Source organism: Drosophila serrata, unplaced genomic scaffold (assembly GCF_035046125.1).
Source record: "Drosophila serrata isolate PLE 108 unplaced genomic scaffold, ASM3504612v1 contig_100, whole genome shotgun sequence".
NCBI lineage: Eukaryota > Metazoa > Arthropoda > Insecta > Diptera > Drosophilidae > Drosophila > Drosophila serrata.
Genome location: NW_028256998.1, coordinates 424364 through 441785, shown reverse-complemented (window position 1 = coordinate 441785; position 17422 = coordinate 424364). Strand labels below are relative to the sequence as shown.

The 17422-nt window shown below is 46.0% G+C and overlaps 1 protein-coding gene across 1 annotated transcript in view; it reads left to right on the top strand.

The window, feature by feature from the left end:
- The first annotated feature begins 1688 nt into the window (after positions 1-1688).
- The window catches only part of LOC110185642 (uncharacterized), a 32654-nt gene continuing 16920 nt past the window's right edge, over positions 1689-17422 (top strand). The window contains exons 1-3 of the mRNA XM_020954599.2: positions 1689-2183; positions 12489-12759; positions 14948-15053. Coding sequence (XP_020810258.2) covers positions 12519-12759; positions 14948-15053 — 347 coding nt within the window. The 5' untranslated portion in view covers positions 1689-2183; positions 12489-12518. The remainder of the gene's footprint in view (positions 2184-12488; positions 12760-14947; positions 15054-17422) is intronic.

The following is a 17422-nucleotide window of genomic DNA, read 5'->3' as shown; positions in this document are numbered from 1 at the left end:
ACAGCGAAATGTATCTGCATCTGCATCTCACCGCCGGCTGTGTATCTTGAGTAATGCGAGCGAAACTATTCGAAATTCATCAGACGAGGCAAAGGAATCTCAAACATTTATCTGTAGCTCGGTGGGATATGTCATGATAGGAAAGGGAACACACAAATACCTTTAAGTAAAGCCCTTAAATAATGCTTAGGATAAGCTTAAGTTTTACCATAAGCAATTAATTTAGTATTGAGTTTTTTTTTTATATAAATACATTTTAAATCATACACCATTTATTTATATTTGAAATTAGGATTATTTGAATGCTATCTAGATTATTATTTTAGGTAAGTATTTCAATTAAATTATATTATTTTATATTAAATATTGTGAAGCTATAGACCAATTATTCGTGTAAGATAATTTTATTCTTATCATTTAAGTTTTGATTTTTTAATCATTAAATAATAAAAGAATCAATAAATAATAACTAAATAAGAATACTCAATTACATTTTTATTTAAGGCTTAATCATAAATAGGTTCTGTAATTATGATTATTTAATACATTATCTCATGATTATAATTAATATAATTAATTATAATTTTTCTAAGTGAGTGAAAAGTGATGGAACCAAAAACCTGGAGAAGGTGACAACCCCTTAAAAGAGGGAAAAAAGAGAGTGCCGCGGCGAAAGTAAAAACAAATCAACAGTTCAAATTTGCTCTTTGTTGTGTTCCGCTCGTTACCCAATTGTTCCGGCAGTGAAATGAAACGCCATGGCAAAGAAAACTCTTATACCAAACTCCAAAAGAGTGTGTACTTCAAAAGAGAGCTCTCTTAATGAGGAGTTGCGAATGGAGTTTGAAGCGGACAGGTGAGTTGCCTGGGCAGGTGATTGCCACTCTCCTAGCACTGCGCGGAGTGCCAGCTAGAGAGACTGATTCTTGCCAGGTTTTTCATTTGTATATTAATTTTTTTTTTTATTATTTTATAAACATAACTTGGATAATTGCACAAAATTGTGAAGTTCATGAATTTGTATTCTTTATATATTATTTTTTTTTAAGAAGTGCAACCAATGCACCTGAGATGCGAACCACACAGAGTCCACAGAAGAGAGTTTATTGCCGGAGCACTCAACGAAGCGCTCTCTGTAACAAACAACCCCTGACCCGAGCGCTCTTTGCCTTCGCTCTTAGCATCCACATTCAACCCACACTCCACTATGGGACAAAAAAACACTATTTATGGTCAAATCAGATTTTATTTAATTATTGTAATATGTCTAATATTTTCTAGAATATAATAAATGTTTTGCAAATATGTTGCCTCTTTTTCTATACAAATATTCATATGAAAAAATCACGTATACGACCGTGACAACTGATTAGAAAGATTTAAAACTTGTCTGAACATTTTTTGTTTTAGTATTATTTTTCAACCACTTTGGTATACTCTTTTTTAATATTTGTTGTCTTTTGTCCTAATAAAGTTTATATTTAAAATCGCAAGGTACAATTTATAGTTTACCCATTGTATAAATAATAGTCTCTGGCACAAAAAGTGGTTGCTCGTCCCATAGTGCACCCGAACGACAGGCAATGGCGGTGGTGGCTCTGGAGTCCATTGCAGCAGTCGGCCCGATTCAAACGCTCGTCAGCCTTCGTTCGCGTTACAAGAAGCAGCAATCTAGTCGTTCAGTCGCTCAGTCGTTCAGTCGCACCACCGAGTTCAGTTTCAGTCTCATCCCGGCACTCGACAACAACGCTCTTGCTTTGCAACCGCGCCGCGTATCTTTCAGGTCTTAGCTCTCAGTACTCAGCTCTCAAGACATAAACATTTCGGAAGTCGGTATCGGTATCGGAATAAGAATCTAAAACAGAATCGGATCGTAAAGGATCGGAGTGCGGAATCGGAACGAAGATTTAAAAGGTGGCCAGGATGCGGCAATTGTGCAACACAATTGGGCGCCATCAAAGCGGGGCAATGTGTGTGGTGAAGTGTGCCGCGTAAAAGAGGCTGCCGGAACAGCCGCGCGGAAAGTGGCCTTAGCAAAAGAAACAGATACAAAAATACAAAGATCAGATTTGTGGCCCAGTGAACAAATTACAGAAAGTGTTTTCCAACGCGCACGACCTTTTTCGACCCCACTGCGGATTACAATCAGCACAAAAATCGAATTTAAAACTACAAAAACCTAGGTGAGTTGGGCACGGAAAAAGGTGTTTGGTCGGTTCCCGGACATTCGTAGATTTGTGAAAGGCTGTGCAAAAAAATAAAAAACAAAACGTCAATGAAGTTCGATTTACGGCTGCACTTGATGCTCGCTGAAAAGTGACACAGATAAGCCGACGGCAATTATGTAAATAAACAGGATTATGCCAAAGACAAAATTGCATAAATAAATATTCAGTCGCAGACAAACCAATTAACTCGACAGAAACAAGTTTTTTCGGTCAATTAGCAAAAGAATTTGAGGAAAAAAGATTTCAAATTAAGACCGATTTTTTATGAAATAATTCTCCAACATAATCACAAGTTTCGGTTCTCTCCGGATGTTTGTTTCTCCGCATTGCTCGCATTCCCGACGCGTTTAACCCATTTTCCCTAGCGGTGGCGGTCCCCTCAAATCATTAATTAAACACAAATTAACAAAGAGTCAAACTGTCAACATCTTGGGCTAATCAAAATAACCTGCTGTATCTTATGGATACAAACGGCAGCACCAAACACTGAGGTCGTAAAAACCTAGACAGAAAATTTCCCATTTCCCGTGACTTTATCAGAGGCTAGAAGAAAGAAAGATCTCATTCCCCAAGAAATATCTCTTTCTTGCACAGATTCTTATCTGCGAGATGCAGTTGTGTGCCCCATCGTCTTGCGGCTTTGGAAACTTCACACTTCTCTGAGCAGACAACGAGGTCGGCCCTGTATTTCATAATTTTTCCTGCTGCTGCTGCTAGTGCTTCTGCTCAGCGGGGTAATTGATGGAAATATGCTTGGCAATTAAAATTCCCCAGCCTCGCTTTCGCTTTCCTCCTCTTCATTCTTTTGCCTCCAGTAAATAAGTTTCACGATTTTACCCTTGTTTAGAAACGGCATTGGATATTGAGATGGATGATGGAAGATGCAGACGCGCAATCGCGCATGCATAATTAATTTCGTGTAAAAATCATAATTACACCAATTAAAATTTGTGTAAACAAGTTGGTAGCAGGCGGTTGAGTCTCCCAAAAGGGGCTTGGGATCGAGCTCGATCTGCCCGAAGGCGCCATTTGGGGAGCAGTCATTATGGTAATATCTCTGAGAAAAGATTTCGTGGTCGATTATGATATTTTCTTTTATTGGCACAAGTTGGGGCTTGTAATTGCTTGTTTTATTATGATGATGATGGGGAAGGAGTTCAGTGAAAATATATGTAATTGGAAGAGATATTCTCTTATATTAGAGCAAAAATAAATGCCAGAGTAATGGCCAGCAAACACACAATGTTTTCTTTATAAAACAATTTAATTTTCTGTGATTTATTGCCAAAGCCAAATCAAATCCGTCACATTCAATTAAATTCCGTTTTGTGTGTCATGAAATTTTATTATTTGCCAAACTAGGCTTATAAATATTTTAAACGATGTATGCAGTTTAATGAAATGCACTTTGCAATTGTGAAATCCCATGTTAAATATTTGAGGCACGTACTTGTAGTGGTTTTTGTTTGCATTTCAAATCGTTAAGTGATGCCTCAGAGTGCGTTTAAAAATATCTTCTTCTTGGTGCCACAATCAATATTAGTGTCTTCTTTTCCATTTAACCTAATTTCTTGGAGGCTGACGAAAACCCCAATCAATATAATTTATACCTGTCACAGGCACTGGAGGAGTGGAGCTGCCCCAGCAAATGTCATTCTCGTTTGCATTTTAGGCGCTTTTCCTGCGTGTGTCGCTTCCCACATGAGTGCCACCGAAAATGGCCCCCGGCTGGCCTCCCACTCCTCCTCCTCCTCCGCGTCTTCTAATTAATTAGCATCTAACCAAGAATAATGTTTCCTGTGGCCCTCGACAGTGGCAGCAGTCGACTGTCATAACTTGGCCGCAAGTTTATTTGTTTGGCTCGCCAGCGAAGGCGGCTCCAGCTACAAGTTCAGATACTTGTGCAGATACAGATACAAAGATACAGATACAAAGAAACAAAGATACAAATATACAGATACAAAGATACAGATACGGACACAAAGACGGCGCACAGGTGCCACAATTTCTTCAATTTGTGCAACGCCCCTCCCTGGCGGCATTCCCAACAGAAATATGTAATTCGTTTCTGCCCCCAGTGGCCTTTTTTCCCGTTTCTTGTTTTTTGTTTCTGTTTTTATTGTCTTTTAGCTGGTGTGTGTGTGTGTTTTAGTTTTTTATTTTGGCCTCTTGTGCTGCCTTATGCTTGTGTGAAATTGTAAAATAACTTTGGCTGCTCGGGTACTTGTGAAAAATAAAGGAAAAAAAAAACCAAACGCTCAAGTGTTGCTTTCCTCAAAGTAGCCAAATGTATCCGAATCCGTGGCCAGTGCGAGTTTTCAAGCTGCTTGGCATGTTGTTGAGAATTTTTGGTGTAATGACTAGGCGCCAGCCTTATAGCTGCTGTTGTTGACTGTTTTATTGTATAGCGAGGTTTAAAGGCAACTTTGTGGTCGCTTCTATGTTACCGCCTCTAATTAGTTACAAACAAATAAAAAAAGTTCTGTGTGTGTTAAAGTATCTCAAATATTTCCCAGCTGTCAGGAGCCAGAAAACTGTGGAAGAAAAGCTGGGTTAGCGTAAGGCCAAAGGGAAATGGGAAAAATGTATCTTCCTTGGCTCCCTTTTGCCCTTCGATCCATCAACATTTTTCGATGGGTTCTCAGGGCAAACCCTTTTCCTTCTCTGTCCAGTTGGACCTCACAAACATTGTGATTTCCTGCCTGACTTCCTTGTGACTTCGACCCTTATCTCGACCTTCTCCGCTTTCCATATGTATTGTATGTAAATAACTTTGGAGTGCCCCTAGATGCGACTATTATGGCGACGATTTCGTCGAGCTAATTAACTCTCGGTTACAGTTCACTGCGCGAAATTGCGATCGAGCCGAGGAGAGCATATAAACTGTGTGTGAGTGAGTGTGTGTGTGTGTGTTCTGAAGACAAAGTTGCCCCTCGAATGCACAGCGGCGGAAATGAATAGCCGCTCATCAACTTGACGATGGCTTCCCGCATGCTCCGCGCTTCTCCTTCTTTGTCTGATCATCATTTTGATCGCTAGCTGCATTTTGAGTGAATACTCAGTCGCCGGAGGCATTCGAGCAAGTCGCCGACATTTGCTTGGGTCGAAATTAGCCATCGTCGTCGTCATTCAAATATTTTACGCATCACAAAGCAATGAAGCGTCATTAGCCCCGATCCCGAAACCAGGGCTAGCCCCAGTTCCCGTTCCATTATCTGGCCAAACCCAGCCCAGCACAGCCCAGCCCACGAATCCATCAAAATGCGGGAAGTCTCTGCTCAGGCGAAGATGCGACACAAATAATTTGGTTTGGTAATTAAGTTCTAAGTTGCCAAAATGCATGAATCGCGGGGGTAAATATCACCCAGATCGGACTCATGTGCAACGGAGCCCGGCTTGGCTCGACTTGGCTCATTAATCAGGGCTCGCTGACAAAGTTGTGTCACACATGCAACTCAATTCTTCACAGTCAACACATTCAGATAGCAAATGCCAAGCTTGTTCCCGCTTAGTCGGCCAATTTAAGGGCTTTGCAGAGCTGGCCAAGCCCGTTCTCGCTCCCTGGGGAAATCGTTGAGGGCCACACGCCAGGTGTCAGAAATGCTGCTAGCCAAACTTGTCATTCAGGTCACCCTCTAGCATCAAGGGTTTTTATCAAATGGACAACATGTTGGCGTAATTAGAGCATCAAATGGGTTCTTTTCAGAGGGTTAAGTGGTAAATGTTGTTGTTCGTCCCGTTTGGGAGTGAGCGGCAGCTGGGAGATGAAAGGGTTAAGCGGGAACTCTGGTTCCACAGAATGTAATTGAGCTGAAAAGCGATGGCGATGGTCTATCAGTAGGAGGGAAAATTCCCTGGGCTCTTTCCAGAAAGTAAATACAAGACGAAATTAACCCCCCCTTTCAGAAACTGGTTTCAATAACATGCATAGTCACTTTTTGGTAGCAATCACTATATCCAACTTGATAAATACATAAATTATTTATTTATTTCCCTTTGTGTGCTGTGTGTCGCATGCCTTCACCGAGTTACGCTCCATGCGAATCTAACCACTGGCCCTCAAGTAGCAGTCACTTATCCGGCTTGGCGACCCATTCGGTTAATGTCCATTACCTTGTTTAAGATATGTTTAGGCCCAGGGCTAATAAAGGCTTCCTGCAACGGCGGGGGCAAACAGCAGCCCGAAAGCTCTGTCGGTCGGCTTTATGACCACAAAACCCGCAAGCTCTGAACCCCAAACGATTGTTTTTCAACTCGCCGCCTGTTCCGGGTGCCGTTAAAGAACCGCTGTCCCGGCCTGGCCAAATGGAGCGGCTGTGACATAATTGCTTTGCTGGAAGTACTATTCGTACATGTCTGATTTCAAAACGAAGTCCCCACAAAAACATTGAGCCACGTGCAGCAGACCCCCACAACATTCAGGCAAGGTAAACAGAGTCCAACTGCGTGATTAACTATAATTTGAGTTATGGCAATCATTTGTTAAATGCGCCGGGTCTGTCATAACGAGCGAACAACTGATGAGCAGAGCTCCTTGTACCTCATCTGCGGGCTCACCTGGCGGGGGCGGATGAGACCAGGGGCTTCCCCAGCTCTGTTGCTTCTTTCACTTACAGGGCGCGTCGTAAAAATTAATCAAGCGTTGCTAAATTTGTCTGGATGGCGGCAGCAACAGCCGAAAAGCAATGCCTGCACATGGGAATGGGAATGGGATTGACCGAACCAACCCGTCGAGTCGCATCTGCATTTGCACATTGAACCCGAAAATACGAAAATCGGAGAGCCCGGACCGCGCTGGGTCCGATTATAATACGAAAAATCGATAGGGCTTGAGCGAGAGCTCAAGTCCTCAGCCCACATGTCCTGGCCACGCTCCGTTGATCGGCCTAACGACTGTCTGCTCGCTGCTGGCTGCATCTGTGTGTGCCGGCATCCAACCCTCCGCCCTGAAAGGAGGGCTGCCCCCAGCCGAAGCTACCCCTTTGTGTGAGCCCTCCTGTCAATCAGCGCTTTGTTGTTGAGCGCGACTGGCAGCCACTTACTACCGCCTCATTGTCAATGTCGCTGGCTGTCGCTGTCATCCTCCTCTGAAAATGTTTTCAAAAAACATTTTTGCATATTTCGCCGTTCAGTTTTTTCTCTCTCTCTTTTTTGTGTGGAGAAGCCTCGCTTATAATTCATAAAAATTCCTTTAGAGGCCCACACACGACGCCGCCGACGATGACAATGTGGACGATGACAAACCGCAGACAAAGCGGGTAACAGGATGTGCCTTGAGCTGGGCAAAGTTACGCTAAAGCAGCTTCTTCAATTGACAGACCTGAGTGGTCCGACCGCGGTGGGGTGACAGCCAGACGAGAGAGATCCGCTTTGATGGACCAAGGCCCCCTGCCTCCGTCCCAAGGGGAATGCCTTTGAAGCCTTTAGGAATTCGGAAAAGGTAGACAGTGCACCTCCCGTGGGGATAAGTGCCTCTGTATGATCTTGTCGCGAATTTAATCGATGGCATTATATTATTTTTGGATGCAGATAACGAGGAAATAAATGTTGTCAAAGAAGCCTCTTGCTTGCTTACTACGTTAATTTGATTCTGTAATTATGTATATTGATTCCCTGTTACGGTGATTGCTTCCAAAGCACTCCGATCACTTCTCGTCATGTGCTCCTCCTTCTCTCGTTACCCGTTCCTCTGGGTAGCTGCTGTCAATATCCTTGCGCTTCCTCGTTTTCCACTTCCTGTTTGCCTAACTGACATGTGACGACGACGACGACGACGACTGTCGGTCTGCTACTTCAGCTCCTGCTCCTACTCCAGCTCCAGCTTTGTCCTCTCATATTCCCGTTGCTACGACTGGAACCCCTTGCCGAGCGAGCACTTTACTCGCCACTTATCATGCATAAAGTCTAGAATTTGCCGCATTCTTTTCAAAAAACTCAACTAATTTGATCCCCAGGCGCTGCTTGAGCCTGTCAGGACCCCATTCTCTCCCCTCTCTACCCTTCGGCCCTTTAGCAAAACCCATCTCTGCTCCTGGTACAGCGCCTGCCTTGCCCTTCTCACGCTCCACTGCCCCGTTGTGATTTCCTCAGCTCACCAAAGCGTGAAACATTTTTTCGCAACCTTGCGACCTCACACGCCTCCCCCGCCTCCTGGTACTCACACTCACACTGGCATAGAAATTCAATATTGCTTCTCTATGTCTATGCTAATGAATGGCTCGCGAAGGAGACCAAAGCGAGACGGCAAGGAAAATCCTGACAAGGAGAGAGAAAGCAAGGGAAATAGGAGATGGAGGAGGAGGAGAAGGAGGAGGAATGGTGGGCAGGACAAAAGGTGGCAGCTCTCTTCTCTTCCTTCCTTCTATTTATTTTTCCGGCTTCCTGTTGGGCGCTTCGCTTCTCTGCTGCCTTTTTGCGGTTTGACGCAGCAACTAAAAGTATGCAACACTTTTTTCGCATGTTGCTTTTTGCATATTTAATGGCCGACGACGACGACGGAGGACAGACAAAATGGCGGCGTCGCCTTTTTTCGGTCCTTCTGCCGGGGGTCCTTCCGCCCCCCAACCGCCCCTGCGGTTAGGCGTTGATTTGTGGCCGCTCCGTTTGTTTGTTGTTCCCGCCGCTGTAGCTGTGTCTATTTGTGGTTTCGAAAGCGGCAGCCCGGCTGGTACTTCCGCCTCTGATGTGACTTTAATGAACTTGGCTGAATGTTTGCCATTCGAAAATCGATAGAAACAGGCTTTAAGTGGCCCCCTTTCCTACCTCCTGCCTTCTGCCGACGCGCCGGCAGGCCCTTCAAGCGTCTCGCATCGTCGAGAGCTCTTCGAGCCTTCGAGCCTGTCACAATAATAGACAAATGCGTCACGCGGGGAAAGGCAGGCGACTTTTCACCCAGACGACGGGGCAAATAAAAAAGTTGTCAACTGTCTTTGGTTTTGTGACTGCTATGCAAATTTTTTATTGAAGGCCCGACTTAAAGTGGGAGCGGGCAGGGGTATATAGCAGTGTGTTGCTGCCGCCTGACTGGATATCGATGGTTCTTCATGGTTCGGGCCTTTTGTTCCGTCGGGACTTGATGTCTACGCTGTGCTCTTCCGGGTTTTGTCGAGAGGATTTCCTTTGGTTCTCACTGTCCCATACACCATTAAATCCCTTCTAGTCCACTTGCACGCAACTAAGTCCCGGTTCTCCTCCAGGCCGAGCCATTATTAAATCATCAAAAGTGTTGGCCATCAAATGTGACAATGGCCGGAGGAGAAGCGAACTGGGAATGGGTCCCCCTTTCTGGAGGTGGTTCCTGGCCATGGCTGCCTTCCTACAAAGTTTCTTCTGCCTGTACGTCTGCAATGTCATTTGATTTGATTACAACTGAGGGAAATGCGAGTCGTCGCCGTTGCTTCTGTTTCTGCTGCTGTTGCAACTGTCTGCAGAGTTGATGGATTATATGACGTTGGCTGTCTGCCGCCTGCGTTGCGGAACCTGCCCGCATGTCGTTGGCTTTGAGGCAAGTCCCTGCCCCAGCCATCCCGTTGCAATCGCAGCCAATTTGTCTAGTCCCAGTCCCAACTTAGTGGCCTCACTCCTCTCTCCCTGCCAGCTGCTGCACCCGATTTAAATGCTTGGCTGTCTCTTGCTTGATTAGCGCCGCTGAATTGACAGAAATTGTCACTAGCAAGGGTCCCAAGTCCCCAGTCCCAACACGAGCAACACCAACACCAACCCATTCCCATCCTGTGCAATCTGCGTCACTTGTTGTAAGTGTGTGTTGTTGGGTGTTGCAAGTGTGTGTTCAAAAGTCGCATTAAGCTCTGTACACCGCCCTTTCAGCAAACTCTGGCTGTGCATTTTTCACTCCGACGTCAATTGCTTAATTGATCAACTTAATTTGACACTGAACAAGATAAATATCTTTCGCTCCCGATTTCCAGCGCAGCAGCTCGCAGCTCGCAGTTCGCTTTTGTGTTTCGATTTATGCAAATTGTGTTGGGCCATGTGGCCTACTATATACGAATATATATATATACATATGTATATATGTATATGTCTATATGGATGAGAGTACGCCTGATGCGCGCTCCAGATTCTTTTCCATGAAAAACTGTGCTCCGTCAATTAATCAATTTGGTTGCTGGTATTTTTGCTATTTGCCGGATTTTTACTCTGCGCCAGGCAATCTCTGCTGCCCTCTCCCTTTTCGGGTTAATCAGGAAGTCCGCCCAGCACATACACACATACAGAGTTTGATGTTTAAATTTTAGCGCTCGGCAGCAATTTGTTTTAGTTCTCGAGACTCCCAATCTGGGCGGCCATAGAAAGTTCCTCCGTGCCCCACGCTCCACGCTCCGACCAGGAGTGGGGGCTGTGGGAATGTGTTGACATTTAAAATGGAAACTTTTTTGATTGATGGCCTCCGCGTCCCTTCCATCAGTTGACTAAATTGGACTGCCCCGGGGTGGGGTGGGGGTAGATTGTGCGGGACCTTAAGAGGGAATTAAAGGTCCCAACTGGCCTCGGATTATGGGACGCTTTAAAAGCCAGCTATTATGTGGCTCTCAACTGGCAACCAGCAACCAGCAAACCTGCAATGATCATGAGCCATTAGTCGATAAATCGTTCAATGACAGCACTCCGAACTGTGGCTAATGCCACTCTTTTGGAGCTAATTGAACGTGTAATTAACTAACTGTACATTTCAATTTATGAAATATTCGCGGCCGATCGAGTGCAGGCAAAAGTTGCTCGCTGGCGGAAAAGCAGGAACTTGGACGACGGGAAAGCCAGTTCCAAGACGCCGCCAGGTGGTGCAGCGCCAAGTGTCACTATTAATTTAACCTACATCGTGTGTCTGCAGCGAGCTGAAACTATGACAGCCAGCATTTTTCAGACATTCCCAGCTCGTGGAGAATTTTTATAATTGCTCCTCGCTGGGCCAGGAGCCAGGAGCCAGCAGTCAGAGCTGAAGCCGGAGCTGGACGTTGAAAGATGAGCAATTAAGCGCTGAGTTATCGACAAGAGCATGGAGCAGCACACAGCACACGTGGGGCAGTGGGTGGTTTGACTGGAGAGGAGCAGCAGCAGCAGCTGCGTGACAAATTGCCCCATGACGTAGACGTTTTTTGCATGCCTCGTAGCCCGGATAGGGTTTTCCTTGGCATCCCATTCACATGTAGAGACACACAACAAGGAGCTGCGCTATATGGCCACATTTATTAGATGGAAATCAGCAGAGAGACATAGTGGAGAAGTATGCTTCTTGGTAACCTGAGCGGGATTCTTATGCCGCACACCTGGCACCAACAGGACAATGAAGTCTGGAGTGGCAAGCTACTCCCTCTGACCCTCACCCCACCTCAGTCCCTTGTCGCTTCTAATTAGTTTTACTTGGGGCTGCCGCCGCCGCCTCCTAGTCCACATCCCAACTCATTAAAATTAAAAGACATCAAAAGAAAATTTCGCAAACTAAACACAAACATAGAGCCTAGAATGTCCTTTTTGCCGCCTGACTAACCGGGCGAGCGGGTGTGCGGCACGTTCATCATATCTCAGCCTTTTTGCGCCGCACCTTTAGTCCCTTTTTACCACTCCGCTGCACGCTTTGCATAAGCTAAATACGTTTTTCTCGGGGAGCTTCTGCCTTAAATTGCTCCACCAGCTGGCGTTGCTTCTATGTTCTGGTTTTTCCTGGCCAGCCGGCGTTAAGTTAAAGCGCAAACTGGCTTAGTCGTCGGTGAATGGATAACCAGACCGAGCAGAGGGGGAGAGGGGGTGGAGCTGTTTGCTTTGGCCGCTTTCTACGGCATCTTTGCCGCTCCCGGCTCCTCTCGCACATGTCTGCCACTGCAGAAATTGTTGCAAAATAATGCTAAATGAAAAGCACAAAGTCATCCTCCGGGTCTCCAGCCCCCGGCTGTTGCTCGTCACGCACATTCACTTTGCATTCATTCAGACCAGGAGTCGGCCAGGGAAAAGTCAAACGAAGAAGGAGCCAGAGACGCAGATGGAGACGGAGACGATGACGATGACGATGACGACAGGCTGCTGCATATTCTGCTGGTTTTTGGCTTATCCGGCGTCAATTAAGTTTCCGATTCGTTCGCAGTTAAAGCATAGTGATGCGATAACGAAGTGTACTTTCTGCTTGACCAGACAGCACTCGCAGGCGGGGTTTAGGTGGGTGGGTTTAATTCAAAAGCGACCACATATTCAGTACATTTATTTTAATTTGCTTCTAACTAACATTGTATCTTTGTCTCCTTACAGATCTCACTGCCACCTTGGAGTCACCACAAAATGAAGCTCAAGTCGCCAAGTGAAGCGACCACCAGCAGCATCATAATGTTCTCCCGCCAGTGCCTTTCCCACCCAACCCGCTCACCACCACCCACAGCCTCTGCCCAGGGCCGCCTGAGACCCTCCACCCGCTCCACAGCCCCCATGGCATCCACTCGATGGACGCTTAGCCTCTGGGCGCTGATGATCGCCAGTGGCTGCTCAATGCTCAACACGCCGACAGCGGCAGCCTTCGATATTGGTAAGTGGAAGGGCGAGATGAATTGATTTAATAAGCGAGAAGTCGGGAAGTCGAGAGGTCAAAGAGTGGGGTCAGTAAGTCGGACCACGAATCAATCATTACGCTTGTCTATGTCGCCTGCGGGGGAAGTCCGAGAACCAGTGCTCGTACTTGGCTAAATCTATTTTAATTGACATTGAAAGCTATTTTTATGCGGCCCATCATTTCGCCGGCCAGTGACAGGCAGCTCAGTTGGGGTTCTGCAACCAGAAGAGTGCGCCCCAGGGTGCCCCTCAGCCGGACATGTTGCAGCCTGGTTCGTCCTCGTCCCCCCACATGACTCTGAGGCTCTGAGGACTTAGCTCCAGCTCATTAATATGCATATTGACATTTTTATGCCGTCTCTAGAGAGAGAGAGAGAGAGAGCCAGTGCCCGGTAGTTGGGGAGAACGTTTTAATGAAGCCATAGCAACGCGGCTGAGGATTATGGCCAATTTCAATGGCCGTGGCATGTCAGCGGTTCATAAATTCGATGCGATTTGTACGAGGCTTCTCTGGCGACAACACAGGACCCCCAGGGGTGGCCTTTGCCGGGAGTGGGGCCCGCATGAGAGGAAGTTACATTAGAATGGGAAGTACATAAACTTGGCCATTCTGAGGCCATTGGACTGGAAGGGCCTGGCTTATTGATTTCCGAAATGAATTCCATTGGCATCATTTTTTTTTTTTGGTTAGAAAAAAGAGTGAATAAGCCGGGGCTTTACTGACTAAAAGTATATGAATATATTTATCGTCGAACTCATGTGAAGTCATTCCACTGGCGTCTTCATCTGTCACAATAGCCCCTCCGCCTGCCTGCCCGCTGCTCCTCAGACGTGAAATCCCTCTGCCATAATATTTATAGTTAATCAAGCAAGCCAAATACATAAATACAAATCTATAAACATGTTCATTTCGGATGCCTCCGCACGAGAGGACTCAAACTCAAAGCCCGAAGAAGGACAGGACAGAACAGACTGCTGGCAATATTTGCACTTAGCCCCAGCCCCACCTCCGCCCCGAAGAGCAAACACATGCCAAAGGAGCTCTCTGGCAATGTTGTTGCTGGGGCTAGACACATCGGAGCGAGTTGAGTTAGCAAAACATGCAACAATTTTCCAAGCGACTGCACTGGCAATATGCAGTGAGTGCACTGTCGCAGTCGCAGCCAGATCCAATGGGGTGAGGAGAGCTGGTGGTACTCGAGATCTCGGGTCTGCTGGCTTTTGACCCAGCCAGGCCTGGACCCTGGGGTCTCAGTGGCTTTAGCTTGGGCAACTGTCAAGTCCAATCAAGTGCAAAAGGCACTAGGAACAACCAGCAGAGATGGAAAATATCGAAACAAGAAAGAGTAGAAAACGTATCAGGCATAGGTCATTCATAATTTGCTGGGTTTTCTATAAGTAATTAAATTTATGGTAAATTTATATGGTTTTAATATGATATAGGTTTTTAATTATTCCTAACTGGCAACTTAAAAGCTTAAAGTTCTGAAGTTCTTTAAGATTTCAATTCTTAAATCCTTCACTTAGCTGCAAACACATCTCTGAATCACGAACTGGAACTTGCTCAGTATCCGCATCCACAAGCTCAATTTGAATTGGTTGGCTGACTGGCTACCCCAGGCTCTCCTCCTACTACCTTCTCCCTCCTGGTAAACTGGCCCCTGTGTGTGTGTGTTTATTTATAAACTTCTAAACGAATGCACGCACCTTGGGCTGGTGGAGATCAAAAGTGGGATTGGTACGTGGAGGGCCTGCTGGGCCGGGGCAACAAAAGTCATGTCAAATCAGTGTTGATTCTGGCGAAAATGTCAGCAGGCGACTGTCAGATGTGGAGACTGCTCCTCCCATTTCAAAGGCAAAGCGAAGGAGCAGTTGCAATTGGTAGGCAATAAATTAAGCAAAGTAGTTGACGTTGTGCCAGTCAGGAGTTGACTTTGGCAAATGGCATGGCCTCATACTTACTTTAATATGAAACGCTGCGCGGGGTCTCCCTATCTGGCAGATGTCAAGGAATTCAAACTGACGCTCGACTTATTTTGATAGATTCGATGGGCGGATGGTGCAGTCCGCTTTCATGTGGCTCCCATCGTAATTAATTAACGCTCGCCTCATTTTTACGAAATTAAAATTCAAGCATATTTTTTTCATTTTTCTGCTCTTTTCAGCCACATGCAATGTGCCCCTGGGCATGGAGTCGTTGGCCATAACAGATGCTCAAATCACAGCGAGCTCAGCCCACGATACGGGCTTCGTTGGTCCTCAACATGCAAGGTAAGTTCTGGTGAAATCGGAGTAAATAGAGAGATGTGCCGTCACTCTCGGACTACATATATAGATTAACTATTCAATTTAAACTGTATTGTTTACTAAATACCAATGAAGGTCTTAAAGAGAACCCAGAAATCAGAGGGCATATAATAGCCTGCGTGGACCACCACCAATCGATATCTCCTGAGATCAGCGGTAAAGATTTTGGGGCCAGGCGAAGCTTTTATGACCACTCAGTCCGCCTCATCCGGCTCATTAACCATTTAACCCCCAGCTGCCCCACGAAAGCGATGCGGCTTATCTGCAATGCCGCTGGCCGGCGTGTTCATTTAATTGCTAATTTTATAGACAACTTCATTAGCCGATAAGGCGAAGTCTATAAAATCGAAAAACTTTGGCCACCGCTCTGACAACGAAATTTATGTTATGACACAAACAGTTAGATCGTGAAAAAATACCAAATCCACGAGAAACAAAACGGCGGAGATAAACAATTTCAATAAATATCGGCGTAACTCGTTTTGCATATCTCTTGAGCAGCGTTGAAAATATTTGCTGTTTGGCTAGCGCCCTTTAGGGTTATTTGGGATCATCAATGAATCTATGTATCTATGTATCTATCCAAGAATATGCAAGCGGAGCGATCTGGCAGCCATTTAATGAATGTGACAGTCGGAGAAAGAGTCCGGCAGCCGGCTAATTAAATGCCATTTCTGAAATGCACAAACTGGTTATCCCCTGCCCTTTGTGGATCAAAGAGTTCATGCGGTGCTCTCTGGCAGGCCTTTAGTTTTATTTGGTTTTCTCCGCCTTTTGTTTACGTTTTATTGACGCATTTTCGTTTGAATTAAAGTTTATGAGAGCTCTTGAGCGGCGGACAGGAAGCTCGAGGTGGGGCAATGCGGGCAATTGTGAGATTGAAGCGGAAGTTTCGCAATTGCATGCCGTTGGCCGTGATGGATGACACCATCACCATCTCATGCCCACTGGTTGGGGGAGTCCATTCTGGCCCATAAACATGTCAATTACCACGTGAGTTACGGGCCAGAAATCAATGCAGACACACTCGAAGATCCGGTCTTGGCCTTTCTTCATTTCGCTCTGCCCGTAATAATTTGCTGTCTGCCTTTATGGACATGCACTTAAAAAACACTCAAGTGCAGGGCTGACTGACAACCGAAGCACCAGAACCACACCAGCACCACCACCACCAGCACCACCACAAAGGCATCATTAACATTAACCCTTTATGGCGGCACTAAAGTAAAACCACAAAAACGACGCGTGATGAGCACGTCGCAGATAAACAAAATACATTTTGTCTGCTTGGTTGCTCTCCTCCTTCCGCGATTAACCGGAATTTATACTAAAGACTCGATGGAAGAAAGGCTAAAACAAAGGGCTAGGGAATGGGGAATCGAGATCGGGACTTGCAACTAACATTTGATGTGCTTGCAATGCGGGCAGGCTGAGCCAAAAAGGCAAAGCGAAGCGAAGAGTCACCTGAGAAAGCCTCTTTTCTTTTCCTCTTATTTTTTTGTGTGATTCACTCCATGGAGCCATGGAGATCGTCTTGGATCTGGCCTTTTTGATCCGACGAATCGCGAATCGTCGTGGGATGCTGGCTGTCGTTTCGGGAATGGGAACCACCAAGTGGCTTGGATTGACAGGCGATGTGTGGCTGAGATTCCTGAGCGACTAAGTGACTGTGGAGTTAATGGCAAGCGAAATGGATTCTCGGCAGACGTATTTATCAAGTCTCAGGGAGGTTTTACAGAAGGACTCAGAGTTAGAGTTGAAGTTGAAGTCTCTGCTCTTCGGAGTTCTAATTAAAGTGTGCTCTACTTGAGAGGTTCTCGGCAAAAGTTTTGCGCGATTCCACTTCCACCTTAAACTAATTTCCCTTTGGTGGCCAGGGACTTAACCCACTGCCACAGACAGGCACAAAACTCCTGAAACTCTGCAGCACTGGCAACTTTCTTCTTTTGTCTTTTGTCGATTCCCTCCCGAAGACTCCGCGGCGGGTCCAATCAGGCGAGCTGCAATTTGCTTAGCCGAAAGTTTCACGGAGACCCGGCCAACCCCAGCAAAGTTCAAAAGTGCAGGCAGCATTATAATTTGCGGCTGCCGCGCACTTACCTAACTAGACTAACTAGCCCGAAAAACGAAGAGTTCCGCGGAAACTCATTTCGGGACAGAGGCAACGGCAGAGGCAGAGACCCCTTCATTCGACCAAGGAGGAAGCAAGACCCTCGGGATGTCATGGGATGAGGACTACTCCGATGGTTAGTGGCCCCGTCTGGGGCTATTGAATTACGGAGATTAGTTTAATGACAGCTGGCGCTGTTTGATTTTCATTACCTCGCCCATCG